This window comes from Bos indicus x Bos taurus, chromosome 4, assembly GCF_003369695.1.
Source record: "Bos indicus x Bos taurus breed Angus x Brahman F1 hybrid chromosome 4, Bos_hybrid_MaternalHap_v2.0, whole genome shotgun sequence".
Taxonomy (NCBI): domain Eukaryota; kingdom Metazoa; phylum Chordata; class Mammalia; order Artiodactyla; family Bovidae; genus Bos; species Bos indicus x Bos taurus.
The window spans coordinates 2,755,740-2,769,405 of record NC_040079.1 but is presented as its reverse complement, the minus strand read 5'-3'; the positions used below and the strand labels follow the sequence as shown (position 1 = coordinate 2,769,405).

General features: G+C 54.6%; 1 protein-coding gene across 2 annotated transcripts; it reads left to right on the top strand.

The window, feature by feature from the left end:
• Window positions 1–598: 598 nt before the first annotated feature.
• Window positions 599–13,354, top strand: INSIG1 (insulin induced gene 1). Of its 2 annotated transcripts, none has more exons than XM_027538498.1 (6): window positions 599–707; window positions 1,337–1,768; window positions 3,895–4,019; window positions 5,204–5,370; window positions 5,909–6,008; window positions 11,482–13,354. In XM_027538498.1, exons 2-6 carry the CDS (start codon window positions 1,360–1,362, stop codon window positions 11,509–11,511), a joined length of 831 nt encoding a protein of 276 aa, XP_027394299.1. In that variant the 5' UTR covers window positions 599–707; window positions 1,337–1,359; the 3' UTR covers window positions 11,512–13,354. The 2 variants fall into 2 exon arrangements, with proteins under 2 accessions (XP_027394299.1, XP_027394298.1); XM_027538497.1 differs by lacking the exon at window positions 11,482–13,354 and adding an exon at window positions 9,536–11,475.
• The last annotated feature ends 312 nt before the right edge of the window (window positions 13,355–13,666 follow it).

Sequence of the window (13,666 nt, the reverse complement as noted above, 5' to 3'; positions counted from 1 at the left end):
AGTGCTCCCTCCCCTCGGCCGGTCTATCGGCCCGTCCGTCCGTCAGTCAGTCAGTCAGTCAGTCAGTCAGTGCTCCCTCCCCTCGGCCGGTCTATCGGCCCGTCCGTCCGTCAGTCAGTCAGTCAGTCAGTCAGTGCTCCCTCCCCTCGGCCGGTCCTGCGGGCCGTCCGTTAGCCAGCCCCCCTCCCCGGCTCCATCCTCTGCTCAGTCCGTAGGTCCCCCCGCCTGCCGTCCTCTTGCAGCTCTGTCAGTCGGCAACCCGCCCCCTTCCCCCGAGCCGGTCGGCCAGGCAGTCCCACATCACTCCCGTCACCCGCTACCCCCGCCCCCAGCTAGCGTCCGGCCCCCGGGCGCGCTCAGCCCGCCGTCCGTCCGTCCGCACTCCCGAGCCAGCGCGCCCCGCGCGGGGCGGTGGTGGCGTGTAATGACGTCATATGGGCCGCCTGCCCGCGATTGGCCGCGGCCGCCTCACCAGACCCCGAGCGGCCGGGCACGCGGGCGGGGCGGAGCGCGCGGAAGCCACGCCCCCGGGCGGCGGGCCCGGCGGCCGGCCTGGCGCGGCCACGTGACCCGGGGCCCCGCCGCCCGCCTTATAAGCGGCGCGGCGCGCGGACCGCCGCGGGCCCGACTTCTGGTGGTCTGGGCCGGTACACTCCTCCGCGTCCCTCCTCCCTCGGCGAGCCCGCAGGCGGGCGCCCCTCGGCCAGGTACGCGGGGCGCGGCGAGGGCGGCGGGGTGGGGGCTCCAAGGCGGGCCAGGCTGGGATGTCCGGGTGCCGACCCCTCCACTCCAGAGCCTCCCTTCTAGGCCGCTTTCCTTTGGGGGACTCTCGGGCCTGGGCCCCAGCCCTGACCCCAGCCCCGGTCCCTGCGCGGGGGCCCAGCACCCGCGACCCCTGCCGGTGCGCCTCCCGGGTCGGGAGGACCCCAGCAACTTGTCCTGGGACAACCTGCCCCAGGTCCTGCCTGGCTGAGTCCATCTCCTGCAGACGGACGGGGTCTGGAAAACTTCTGGACTGGACGGGCCAGAACTTCAGGGCTTCTGTGGAGGGGCGTCGTGGCGGGAGCGCAACGCTCAGATGCACCTAACCTGCCTGCCTCGGAAAGCAGTCGGTGCATCTGCCTGGCCGGGGCTGTGGGCAGGATCCTTGCAGCTGCTCCCAACTCCTGCAGCTCCTGCCCGGTGTGACTAAGTCCCGGAGGGCCTTGGGGGTTTTCCTGGACCTGCTGGTGGTGAACCAGAGCAGAGCCCTCCTTGAGTGGGCCTCCCTGGTCCTGACCTCCTTTGGAAGTGAACTTGATCTGGGTTCCACCTCCACGCCCCCTTTTCGTTCTAGGAAAGCCTGCAGGCGGGTGGCTCATGCCCAGACTGGACGACCACCTCTGGAGAGGTCCCTGTGCCAAGGGCACGAAGCACAGAAGCCACCCGAGGGCCAGCGCCAGAGGGCTGGTGGCCAAAGCGGGAGAGATGATCAACTCCTCGGGGTCAGGCCCCTCTCTGCTGGCAGCCCATGGTGCCCTGGGCACTGACCCCGCTCACGGGCCTCAGAGCGCTGGTGTAGGGGGCCAGGGCAGCAGCAGCCACGTCAACAGCTGGCATCACCACTTGGTGCAGAGGAGCCTGGTGCTGTTCTCGGTGGGGGTGGTCCTGGCCTTGGTGCTCAACCTCCTGCAGGTCCAGAGGAACGTCACCCTGTTCCCGGACGAGGTCATCGCCACCATCTTCTCCTCCGCCTGGTGGGTTCCTCCGTGCTGCGGGACAGCAGCGGGTGAGTAGACACTGGAGATGTCTGTTGGGTTAGGAAGTGTGTTGGGCCTCTGAGAACTGTTTATTTGAGAATGGAACCATCCACAGAGGGGCGGTGTGCCTCTCCAGTGAGCGTATCTAGAGGAGAAGGGGCGAGAGGCAGGAGCCCAGATGCCAGGACTCTGGATGCTGGTGATGGGGACCAGGCGGGGCAGTGATTGGCTGTTCCTCGCCCGTGCCAGGCTGACCGAGGTCCTTCCCTCTTTCTGATCTGGCCCTGAGGACAGTGTTGAGGGGCCCACAGCTGTTACCCCGAGCAAGCCGCGCCATTGGCCACCAGCGGAACTGGTGAGCCGAGGAACTGCCACGTGATTGGCTGGCCCTGGGAACATGCTACCAGCCGGGCAACCGAAAACAAACCATCACGTGGGCGAGTGGGCAGAGCTGCCCCAGTGGCTTCTTGCACTTCCTTTTTCAGGATGGCCCTGTGAACGTGCCAAAGCCAGGCCTTTCCCCTGCCCCCCTCCAAAAAAAAACACCGGGGTCCCTGGATGAAGGAAAACAAGTGTCTTATTCAGAGTTTAGCTTTTAGTGCACCTGGCCAGCCACAAAACCTGACCCAGAGTCTGCAGTCTTAACAGACTAGACAGATGGACTATACCTCTGAGTAAAATTTCTTGGTCGTCTGGCTGGTTTTAGGTAAAAACACTGAATTGATCTCAGCCCAGTAGGGCGCTTAGGACTTCTCTGGTCACCCAGCGTTTGCCGTGGCCTAAGGTCTGCCGGTGGTTGAAGTGCAGCGAGCAGCCTGCCCCTGGCGGGCGTCCTGGGCTAGGGGGCAGGACAGGTGTGGACCTGGGTGACCAGGCCGGCTCCTGGCTGCTCCGTGGTTGGCATTTATGGACTGTTTGATATGTTTTGCTTCCCCTGGTCCTTACGAGACTCTGCCGCAGCTCCATTTCACAGCCGTGGGAACCACAAGGGGCCACGCCGAGTGGCAGGCCCGCCGTCCATAGCTGGGTGTGTCCCCTGCACTGGGAACGGTGCCTCGTCAGCAGCCTCCCTTAGAGCAGGGGCAGGCCCCAGGCTGGAGTGGGGACCCTCAGGGGAGGGGTGCTGTGGGGAGAAGGTTCGCACCGTTCTCAGGAAGGTGGGCTCCTGCTCTGTTTTCTAAGCCCTGCCAGCATGCCCTTTTGGGCACTAGGCCCAGATGTGCACTTCCGTCTTCATTCTCATATGATACAGTAGTTTTTTTGACTGAAACAGTTGATCTCAAAACCGTCGAACCATTTGGTTTAGGCTTTATTTGTAACAGAAGCTTCAAGGAATTCCAGGGATATCTGTACGTGATGTCTGGTACCCTAGCTGCTTTTTTTAAGCCATCAGTCAGGAGCATAAAGGGAAGATTCCATAGTACATTTTCACCTACTCGAATCTGAAAGGTTAAGGTTAAGATATAGTGACTTAAGTGATAGAACTGTTTGGGTTCCATTTTTCAAGACTCCAGAATTATGGGAATTCCCTGGCGGTCTAGTGGTTAGGACTCAGTGCTTTCACTGTGGTTGTCCAGGTTCAATACCTGGTCAGGGAACTAAGATCCCACAATCTATGCCATGTGGGTCCCCACCCCCCTCAAAAAAAAGTCCAAAATCAGAACTGGATAAAATGTATTATGAAATTGGAACTATTTCATCGACTCTTGGCCTGAGGCTGTGTTGCTTGTTCCTCTGTTTGGGACCTGAACTGGGCCCTTCTCGTGGGACACCAGGGGTGCCGTGCATGACTCTCAAGCCTCAGTACCTGGCTGACTCCACCTGGCCTGCCTCCCGCCAGCCACCAGCAGGAGTGCGGGGGTGCTTCCCATGTGGATAATTAAACCCCTGGCTCCATTCCTTCTATAGGTCAAGCCAAACAACCCCAGTTTTATTTAAAATTGTACAAAATGATGTGGGTTTTTTGGTTTGTATTCAAGGAGAACAAAGTGTAACATTAGTTTAAAAATAAAAGATGTAAAGTTAGTTTAAATATCTGATGGCTGGTAAATCTAGGAAAGGGAATGGTTTGAATATCGCGTTAATGATCCCCACGAGGCAGTCGCGTCGTCTCTGCTGGCGTGCTCAGACCCTGCCGTCTTGTCTCTCCCCGCAGCTGTGGTCGGCCTGCTGTACCCCTGCATCGACAGTCACCTTGGAGAGCCACACAAGTTCAAGCGCGAGTGGGCCAGCGTGATGCGCTGCGTGGCCGTCTTCGTTGGCATCAACCACGCTAGTGCTGTATCCTAAGACGTTACTGTTAATGCGTGTCTGTCACGTCCTGGGTCAGTTGAGCTGATCTCTTACAAGCATGATTTCAAACCACGTTGCTCACTTTCCTCTCAGCAGAGCTTTCAAAGTGATCCTGAAAAGTCCTTTCAGTTCATTTCAGGAGACAGTTAAAATGACCCTGGGAACAGAGTGGATATCTTTAGTCTGTCCCTTTCTTGGTCACTACCTGTTGGATCCTCCGAGTTGGTTTGGTAAATTCCCCGTCCATTTCTGCCTCCCATCCTTCCACGGTGCAGACCTGGTTCCTGTGGTGCAGTGAGACGTTGCGGGAGCTTCACTCTTCTTGGCTGACCCTTCCAGAAGGCAGAGCAGAAGCCCGTCTGCTTCTCCGCCCTCCCCGGTCATGACCAGGGAAGGCCCAGCGCTGATCAGAGGAGGTGGCCTCAGGAATAGGGTTCCCAGTGGAGGTCACATTCAAGGTCAGGTTCTGGCGTCCACCAGTGGGCTGCCTGGCAAAACACGGTGCAGTTTTCAGGAAGACGGGCCATGGTTTACCAGGCGTCAAGACATTTATAGTTTCTTTCTGACAGCGAGATTATATTTTTAAATTCTGGAGAAAGCTGTTTTTAGAGTTTCTGCTGCTTAAATCTGCTTTACCCTGATTTTAATGATAAGAATGTCAAGAAAAGGTATTACAAGAGAGCCTGGCTCTGACACATTTGTTTTGTCCCCTGTTGGTAAAGTAGTGTTGTGAAGGAGGCCAGCTGTGTCCCCATCAGCTGTGACCGTGTCGTGTTGAATGCCATTCCAATGAGGTGTCTCCTTGCAGACACAGAGTAAAGACTGTGCTTGCTCAGTTCAAACTGCTAATAAGAACAGGAAATAAAAGTGGGACTGTGGATGACTTACTAGGATATAGTTGTTTCGTGGTTGAAATGAATCCAAGCAGGGTTTTATGCATAGTTTTTAATACATTGACTGGTAAAGTCAAGTTTTCAACGCAGGGATCCCAGAGATGCCCCAGGTCATCCTGATCAAGTAGCCTTGTATCCAGCACATGCTCTCTGCAGCTCACTGGGCAGCATCTGAGGCTGGAGAATTAGGTGGTGCACACGTGTAGGCTCCGGGGCTCGCTTGTGTGTCTTTGACCGTGTTAGAAATTGTTGTACTTTTCCTTAACTTTGCGTCACCAGAAACTGGATTTTGCCAATAACGTTCAGCTCTCCTTGACATTAGCAGCGCTGTCTCTGGGCCTCTGGTGGACATTTGACCGTTCAAGAAGTGGCCTGGGGCTGGGCATCACCATCGCCTTCCTCGCCACCCTGATCACGCAGCTGCTGGTGTACAACGGAGTCTATCAGTAAGCACGTGCCCCCAAGTGTCACCTCTGCCCGGGAGCTGTCACTCCAGTTTTGCTCAGAATACCCATGAAGCTGAGATGCCGTGTTGTTTGTAATTACATGGCATGAGCTTAGACGTGAAATCTTTAAAAGCACTTCTTATTGTTGATTCACATAAAAATGCACCATCTGTAATTTAAGGACAGCCAAGCCACGGTGGAGAGCTTTGCATTGTCCTTCAGCCTCTTAAGCTGTGTCCAGGTCCTTGTGACCCACGCTGGGCTGCAGCACACTGGGCTTCCTTGTCCTCCACCATCTCCTGGAGCTCACTCAAACTCATGTGCGTCGAGTTGGTGATGCCATCCAGCCATCTCATCCTCTGCAGCCCCCTTTTCCTCCTGCCCTCAGTCTTTCCCAGCATCAGGGTCTTTTCCAAAGCGTTGGCTTCCCGCGCCAGGGGGCCACGGTGGGCGGCGAGCGTGGGTGTCACGTGCTCACGTGGCTGGTGTGATGTGTGCCTGCCCGCCGCGCAGGGCTCATGCCTCCCTCTCCCTGCAGGTACACGTCCCCAGACTTCCTCTACATCCGCTCCTGGCTGCCCTGCATCTTCTTCTCGGGAGGCGTGACGGTGGGGAACATAGGACGACAGCTGGCCATGGTGCGTAGTCACACGGGCGCCTGATGCTGGCTTTCAGCTGGGTCAGCTTGGTTTGCCTGGGACGTTATCATTTGTGTCAATACGTGTATAGGCAGGAGCAGCAGTTACTCAGATAAGCATACACTTTAAAAAGGCGCATCCCAGGCCATTCTCGGCTAACTTGTAAAGGTTCAGGGATTTGTAAGCTCACAGTGAGAGCTGCTGAGGAACCAGAGCTCCCCTCACATGACGGATGCTGTCAGCGGCTTTTCTGAACTGCTTCTCCTGTAATAACTGGCAGAGACAAGTTACAGAAATGGCTAACTGAATGATTTATGATGAGTTTCCTCCCCGGCTTCACGACTCGGGTACAGACAATGCCATGCTAGGGGAAGGGAGACACGCCAGGCCCATGAGAGTGCGGGCGGGGCTGGGGGGCCGCTGAATGTCCCTGGGTGGGTGGACTCCGGCCTGGACCTTGTCTAAGGACTAAAGGGAGAGACACTGAGTCCCAGACGGAGCCGTTTCCCAAGACCCAGAAAGGCAGACACAGTCAGGATACCTTGGCAATTCTGTTTGGGAGTGAAAGATCACGACACTTGAGCACTTTGATGAAGGAGCGTGCAACATGGACATTTAACTGTTTTGAATGGACTTCAACTCGAAGGCTTAAATAAAATGAATTTTAAAAAGAAAAGGAAACTAGAGTCTTATAAGGGCCATTTCTCTCAGAGACACACTCTGGGACTTCCTTAGAAACTTGTCTTGGTCCCTCATGCTTTTATTTTAAAAAGAGGACATTTATTTGTGCCCCCTGAGCCTGGCTTGGGAGCCGCCCCCTTGGCTGTTTGACAAGAATGGAAGTAGTTTAGAAAGGGGAATTTGTGATGCGTCCCACTGGCTCCTGCGTCCACGCCATCATTCCCCCACCCCGACCCTTGTGATGGTCTGGACCCGCCGCCAAAACCAGAACGGACCACGGTTTGTCTCAGGACCCCTTGTGAGCATGCGCGCGGCCCTGCCCTGTGACCACAGCCTCGCGACACCCCTGTGCTGATCCCCGCGGCCCTGGGGATTCCGGGGAGAATGAGGCAGCTGCATGCTCGCCATCCGCCTTGATGTTCATTTCGGTAGTATTTAGTTAGGATTCTTAATAAGGCTTTTGAGATGAGGTTGTCTTCAGCTCCTGTGACTCTTCATGGAGTTAAAGTTGACAAAATTCAGCCAACTGGTTATTACTTCGGGAGGAGGGGTGGTTGCTGTCATAGGTTTATGATGAAGGTCTTCTGAACAAATTTTGTAAAGAAGCGTCCTTCCGATAGAGGTAGACGCTGCACACCAGGCACAGGCTCGTAGCGCCAGGAGTGGTTGGAGGAGACGCACAGGAGCCACACGGCCATGCCTTTGGCAGCAGCACTAACTGAAGGTGCTTTTAGCAGCTGTCTTTCCATCTTGTCTTACTGCTGCTGTTCAGTCGCTCAGTTGTGTCTGACTCTTTGCGACCCATGAACTGCAGCACACCAGGCTTCCCTGTCCTTCACCATCTCCCAGAGCTCGCTCAGACTCATATCTATTGAGTCAGTGATGCCATCCAACCATCTCATCCTCTGTCACCCCCTTCTCCTGCTACCTTCAGTCTTCCCCAGCATCAGGGTCTTCTCCAATGAGTTGGCTTTTTGCATCAGGAGCTTCAGCTTCAGCATCAGTCCTTCCAATTAATATCCAGGGTCCATCCCTTTAGGATGGACTGGTTTTTTGTAGACACTTTCATTTTTTTTGAAAAGATGAGTGAAGGTTTTTAACAGAACTTAAGGTAACTGGCGTAACTGTAACTCCCCTTTATTAAAGATGTTTCTTTTTTTTACTCTTCAAAACTGGGGACAGTCTTATCTTTGGATGTTACTGTTGTGTCTTGAAACTGGAAGAGGCTGGTGAGCATTGCAGTCATCAAAGGGAAAGAGCCCCCACCCCGGTCTGAGTCCAGCCCTCCTGCTGTCTTTCCATCCGTGCACATTTGTTTATGTGTGTATTTGGCCACGCCTCGTGGCTTGGGGTATGTTAGTCCCCAGCCAGGGCCTGGACCCCCGCCCCAGCAGGGTGAGCTGCTGATGGGGAGACCGGTAGACTCCTCAAACGTGTGAAGCCAGAGGGGCAGTCACAGCTGGTTTTACAGATGCCCCCTCTGCTGCATCTTGAGGAAGGGCAAGAGCAAAGCGCCTTTGCCCGAGTCCCCAGACCCCAGCAGAGGACACGGTCTGCGTGATCACAGGCAGGGTGGTCACAGCTTGGGTCGCAGCTGTGTTTCTGGCACAGTCAGGGAGAGGATGAGGGAGGGTTACTTCTGTTACAGCTACTCAGGGCCCAGGAGTGAGGCACGGGGTTCAGATGGTCTGAAGGGGTCAGCCAGTTGGACTGGCAGAAGCGTGCAGTAGTGAGGAGCCGTATTGGTGGGGGCGGGCAGGGGAGCGCTCTGCAGGAAAGAAGTGGCCACTTCTGACAAGTAGGTGGTTGGGGTTGTTCTTTTCTCTTTTGTAATTTTAAAGTTTACCATTGTTCTGCAGTTGACCCTTGAAGAACAGGTGGATTAGGGGCACCAACCCTCCTAGAAATTGAAAACCTGAGTGTATTGGATGAATCCTGTATTGACGGATACAACCAACCAGGGACCATGTTGAAAAGATGCGTCTAAGTGAAGCCTTGTTCTCAAAGCCTTGTTCAGGGGCCAGCTGTACTTGTAACTGCAGCACTGGCGTGTGTACAGGAGCCCGTGGCTGTGGTCTCTGCAGCGGGCAGACCTGTATCAGGAGGGGGGCAGGCCCGTCAGCTGTGTCCTGCGGAGGTCGTCCACGGGGCGGCCACTGCAGGACCGTGGCCCTCTGCCCTTGCGCAGCGCTGTCTGTGCACTGGGAGCAGAGCCTTGGCCCTGGGTTGTGGGTGACAGGAAGGCAGAGAATCGGTCCCCCACCCCCTGCAAAGCCCCCAGACCTTCATCCCCACCCCGGCCTCCCCTCCTTCAGTCTGTCCTGCCTGGTCCCTGCCTTTCTGTTTGTCTCTTCCATCCTTCAGGGCATCGTAAATGAAATAAAGTGACATGAACGTTGCTCAGTTATGTCCAACTCTTTGTGAACCCATGGACCATACAGTCCATGAAATTCTCCAGGCCAGAATACTGGAGTAGGCTGCCTTTCCCTTCTCCAGGGGATCTTCCCAAGCCAGGGATCAAACCCAGGTCTTCCGCATTGCAGATGGATTCTTTACCAGCTGAGCCACAAGGGAAGCCCAGCAATACTGGAATGGGTAGCCTGTCCCTTCTCCGAGGGATCTTCCCGACCCAGGAATCGAACCAGGGTCTCCTGCATTGCAGGCTGATTCTTTACCATCTGAGCTATGAGGGAAACCCCTCTTAAATGACTCTTTCCTGAAAGCAGTAGGGAATCTTAAAAAGCCCCCCTTTGTCTGGCAGAAATTACACAGCCTTCAGGGCATATCAGTTGACCTCTGAACCTGACACTGACCCCTCCTCTTCACAATCCCTCCATCCACTTCAGCCTTTCCACCGCCTCCGGGGGATGGCAGGCCACCTTTCCACAAGGCGCTGTTGTTGCAGGAGCAAAAAGATAAGTATGTGAAGCCAAAATTGTATTTTTCATGAGACTAGAATTGGAAGTGTAGGAAGTTATATTTGGTTCAGATTGCATCAGGGCTGAAGAACGAAAAATATATTTATAATAAGGTTTGTCTTAGAAACCTGTAACCACCCATGACTTGACCGTCCCTGCCGGAAGGACCTTCTGCTCTTCCCCACCACCCAGCAGCCAACAGCTGTGATGGGCTGGAGCAGGGGCGTGGCCTCTGCCCTCTGCCCCTGCCTGACCACCCACCACCCAGTCCCGGTCCCCCGGAGAAGTACCCAGGGCCGGGCACGGAGGCTCGTGCCCCCCCAGCGCGCTGGGGTGTGCACCCTGATGGCTTGGGTTTGTGTCTCTGTGGGGTCTCAGAGCTCAGCCTGGACAGCGCGGCACCTTGCTAGACTCCCTTGAGCAAGTTAACCATTTTTTTTAAAGAAAGAGTTCGAATACTTTAGCCAGGTTTTTAATTTTTTTCTTCTAAGAAAGGGAAAAAGCTAGTAGCTGCTATGTGAAGGTGAGCTTACTCATCACTTAGAATTGGAAAGGACTCGGGGCCTTAAAAATGGGGTTGCTTGGCACCTGGGCCTGTTTGCACGTCCATGGCCACTGTCCTCGCTTTCACAGCAGCCACCCTGCAGCCCTCGGACAGAGGACACTTCTGAGACGTATTCTCGCAGCAGCATTTCAGGATGAATTTTTAGTTTGAAACGTCTCCAAGTGAGACTTTGCAGTGGAACATGATCTGAGCGCAGAAGACAAAGGGCTGCAGCCATGGACCCAAGGTGGGCGCCTATCAGTCCGCTCGGGGCCAGAGTGTCCCGTGTGACGCGCCTGCAGCCCGCCCCCTCCCATCTGCTCAGTTCTGCCCATAAACGTGCTTCCTGGCCCGGGCAGGCGTCCCCCAGAGCCACAGGCTGGCTCTGCTTGAGTGTTCAATGGTTCACGTAGCTTTTTCTGTATGGTATTTGTCGTCCGCCTGTAGGTTTAAACGGGAGTCTGTAGCATCATTTTATCGAGTTCGTGTCTGTTGTCTGCAGATGAAAGTCTCTTCTCAGAAAAAGTAAGGCTTCGCACTGCCGCATGAGGAGTGTGGCCCTGTTCCCAGAGCCCAGGCCCCGGACGCCGCGTCTCCAGCATGCCTCTCCCACCTGCGGTGCGGCGGCTCCTGGCCGTCATGGCCGTGGTGTCGTCGGGCTGACGTCCACTGGCACTTGGTTGAGTCCTGCAGTGGCAGTATGGGGGCAGGACTGTCAGCCCGCTTTGGAGATGGGGGTTGGAGCCCAGGAGGCTGAGCGCCTGGCGTCTGGTGCAGAGCGGGCTGGCCCTTGTGGCTCGCTCAGCCTCTCAGCAGGGGTCAGGGTGGACACGCAGGGACCCCGGCTCTGGCAGGAGGCAGGGGGCTCTCCTCACACAGCCCCGTGACCTCAGGAAGGTCAGCCTCTGGTCTCGGACCTGCTGCTCCAGTGGGGTGTCCATCCTCGGTTGAGGGCCACCAGGCCAGGCCCAGACACCGGCCACAAGTGTGGGGTGCCCTCTCTGGGTATCTGTGCTGTCCGGCGACGAGACGTGCATAGACACAGCTTCTGGGCAGCAGTACCACCTCCTGTCCTGCCTGCTACACCCCCGCCCTGCCTGAGCGGGACAGACCAGGTCTGCTGAGATGTGGGCTCCCAGCTCAGGGCTCCGAGGGCATCGCTGTGGGGCCGGGGGAGCCTGTCTGCTGCTCCGTGATTCTGGTCTCCACCCTCGCCTCTGGCGCAAAGGGATTCTTCATCTCTCACTTTGTAGGGTCCGCTTAAATTGCTAAGTAAAACACGCACACATACAGCGCTAACATCCTTTTTTTTCTCTGTTTCTCCACATAGGGTGTCCCCGAAAAGCCACACAGTGATTGAATCCTCAGGCGCACGGATCCTGAAGAGTGGCAAGGTTTGGGGAGAAAGTCCGCGATACTGGGTAGTGACGAGACTATCTCTTTTCCTCAGTAACCTCTTCAGATGGGGCTGACTGTACCAGTGACTCCTGGAAAACACTTCACCTGTTTCAGAGCAGCCGAGCGGTGGATGGCCGCTGGTGGTGGGACGGTGCCCCTGCCCGCGTCCGCTGGGGGCACCACGAGCAGGCCGGCTGGGCACCGGGCCCCGAGGACTCAGTTTCTCGTGTTATTAAATGCCAAGTTGCCATATTTGCTAGCCTCGAACTAAAGCCTGACTGCCAGCTCTGGTTCCGTGTCAGCGCCCCGGGGACGGCTTGGTGGTGCTTACAAAGATGAAGTGTGGTGAGACAGGAATATCACTCATCCAAAAGATTTTAAAAATAGGGCTGTGTTATGAAAAAAGAAAAGGCGGGGGTGGCAGCAAGCGCAGGGTGGCCGTGCCGGGCAGGCGGGCACGGCGTGCCCTCGGTGCCCGTGTAGGGTGCTACGCAGACAATCCTGCAGAGGAGGCAGTGAGTGGGAGGTTGTGGCTCTGCGCTGCAATGGGTTGGACTTTCCACCCTGGTGTTCACGGAATCCGCACCGTCTCGAATGGGGCGCCCGTCGGCCACACGTCTCCGTCTTGGCCCAAACCTTGCGTTTTCTTTGCTACTCGGAAGAAGAGACGGCTTTTTCCCCACAGCCCTATGGGATCTGCAATCTGTGATTGCCTTGTAAAAAGAAGAGTGCGCACGTCACTGCATCACATTCGGTGTCTCTAAACCCTCAAAGGACGCGGTGAGCACAGTGTACTCACTCAATGGCACAGCCCACGTTGGGCCCGGTGTGCAGGTCCTGGGCCTTCGACTTCAAGTGCAATGTATAGGAACACCAATCTGAGCCTTGTATTCTCTTTAAATATTTATTATTATTTTTTTAAACGTGTGAGATGCTAAAGAGGGTTCTCCATTTCAGTGCTGCATGGAGGCAAAACTCAGCAATAATTTCTTTTCAGCTGTGAAGTTACTTTGTTGTGCCCTCCCGCCGAGCCCCAGTCCTTTGAAATACTCCCAGCTTGGGGGTTTAGTAAACTTGTAATTTTTACTTACAAATTCACCCTTTCTGTATTTTGCAATTTAAAACATTTTGGTTGTTTTGAATCCTGTGAATGTGGCTTGATGGTAAGATTCCTCTGGCAGCTGGCAGTCGGGGGGCTGGGGACACGGGAGCCCCTGCCGGCAGCCGTGGACTCTGCGAGTCCCCGGCTCCTCTCACCCGATGGTCCCCGTCTCAGTTTGCTTTTGTTTTAAGGAGGATATCCTGGAGTAAATTTTAGGTTACCATAGCGACTTTGTTTTAGAGGAATTTTGTTTAAAAGAAAATAGTACCATTCTGAACTTTGCGATGACCCCCTTATGACATTTTCTGAAAATGAAAACCATCAGCTATGCGAAAAGATTTTTCAATGAAGATGTCAACGTTTGTGAAAAAACCAGAAGTTATTAGATGAAAGCAGTCATTGAATCTTTCCAATGTACTTGATCATGCACAATGAGTATTTTTCTCTCTTAAACTGGAAATAAATCTATGTCTGTTAGAAGCAGTATAGCCAAAAGATGTGAATCTGAAGAATTTTATTGCCAATATTTTCTAGCAAGTATGTGAACCAAAGTCATTTGAGTTTGTGAAAATGTTAAATAGTATGAGCAAAATTTGCACTATACCAGATTGGAACATCTAGTGAGATTCACATTCATACTAAGTTTTCAGCATTGTGTTCTTTTGAATTCATTTTTTTTACTTTATTAAAGGTTCAAAACCAAGCATTGGATTTATGGGTTTTTCTTTTAAAGGGAGGAGGGGGAATTCCCTCTGTAGGATAGTCACATTTGGAATAGAAGAATATTTTATAGCTTTCCAAAATTTACTAAGTTGCCACACAATCTCTTGGGAAAAATATTTTTTCCTCATGGTGGAAACGGAGGTGTTTAACCTCCCGCGCCACCCACTGATTCTGGGAATTGGGACGTCTTCTCCGGCCTGCCCGCCCCCAGGAATGCTGTCCTCCATCTTGAAGTGAGAGGGCCCTTCTCCTCATCCTAGGACACGGGGTGTCTGGGCACCCAGGAAAAGGG

Excerpts from the sequence above, each read along its gene's own strand:
- INSIG1 (XM_027538497.1), top strand. The coding sequence starts at position 1,360 with ATGCCCAGACTGGACGACCACCTCTGGAGAGGTCCCTGTGCCAAGGGC. Across the intron at positions 4,020-5,203 it reads GCATCAACCACGCTAGTGCT|AAACTGGATTTTGCCAATAA; the intron begins GTATCCTAAGAC and ends TTGCGTCACCAG. Across the intron at positions 6,009-9,535 it reads TAGGACGACAGCTGGCCATG|CCTTTCCACCGCCTCCGGGG; the intron begins GTGCGTAGTCAC and ends CATCCACTTCAG.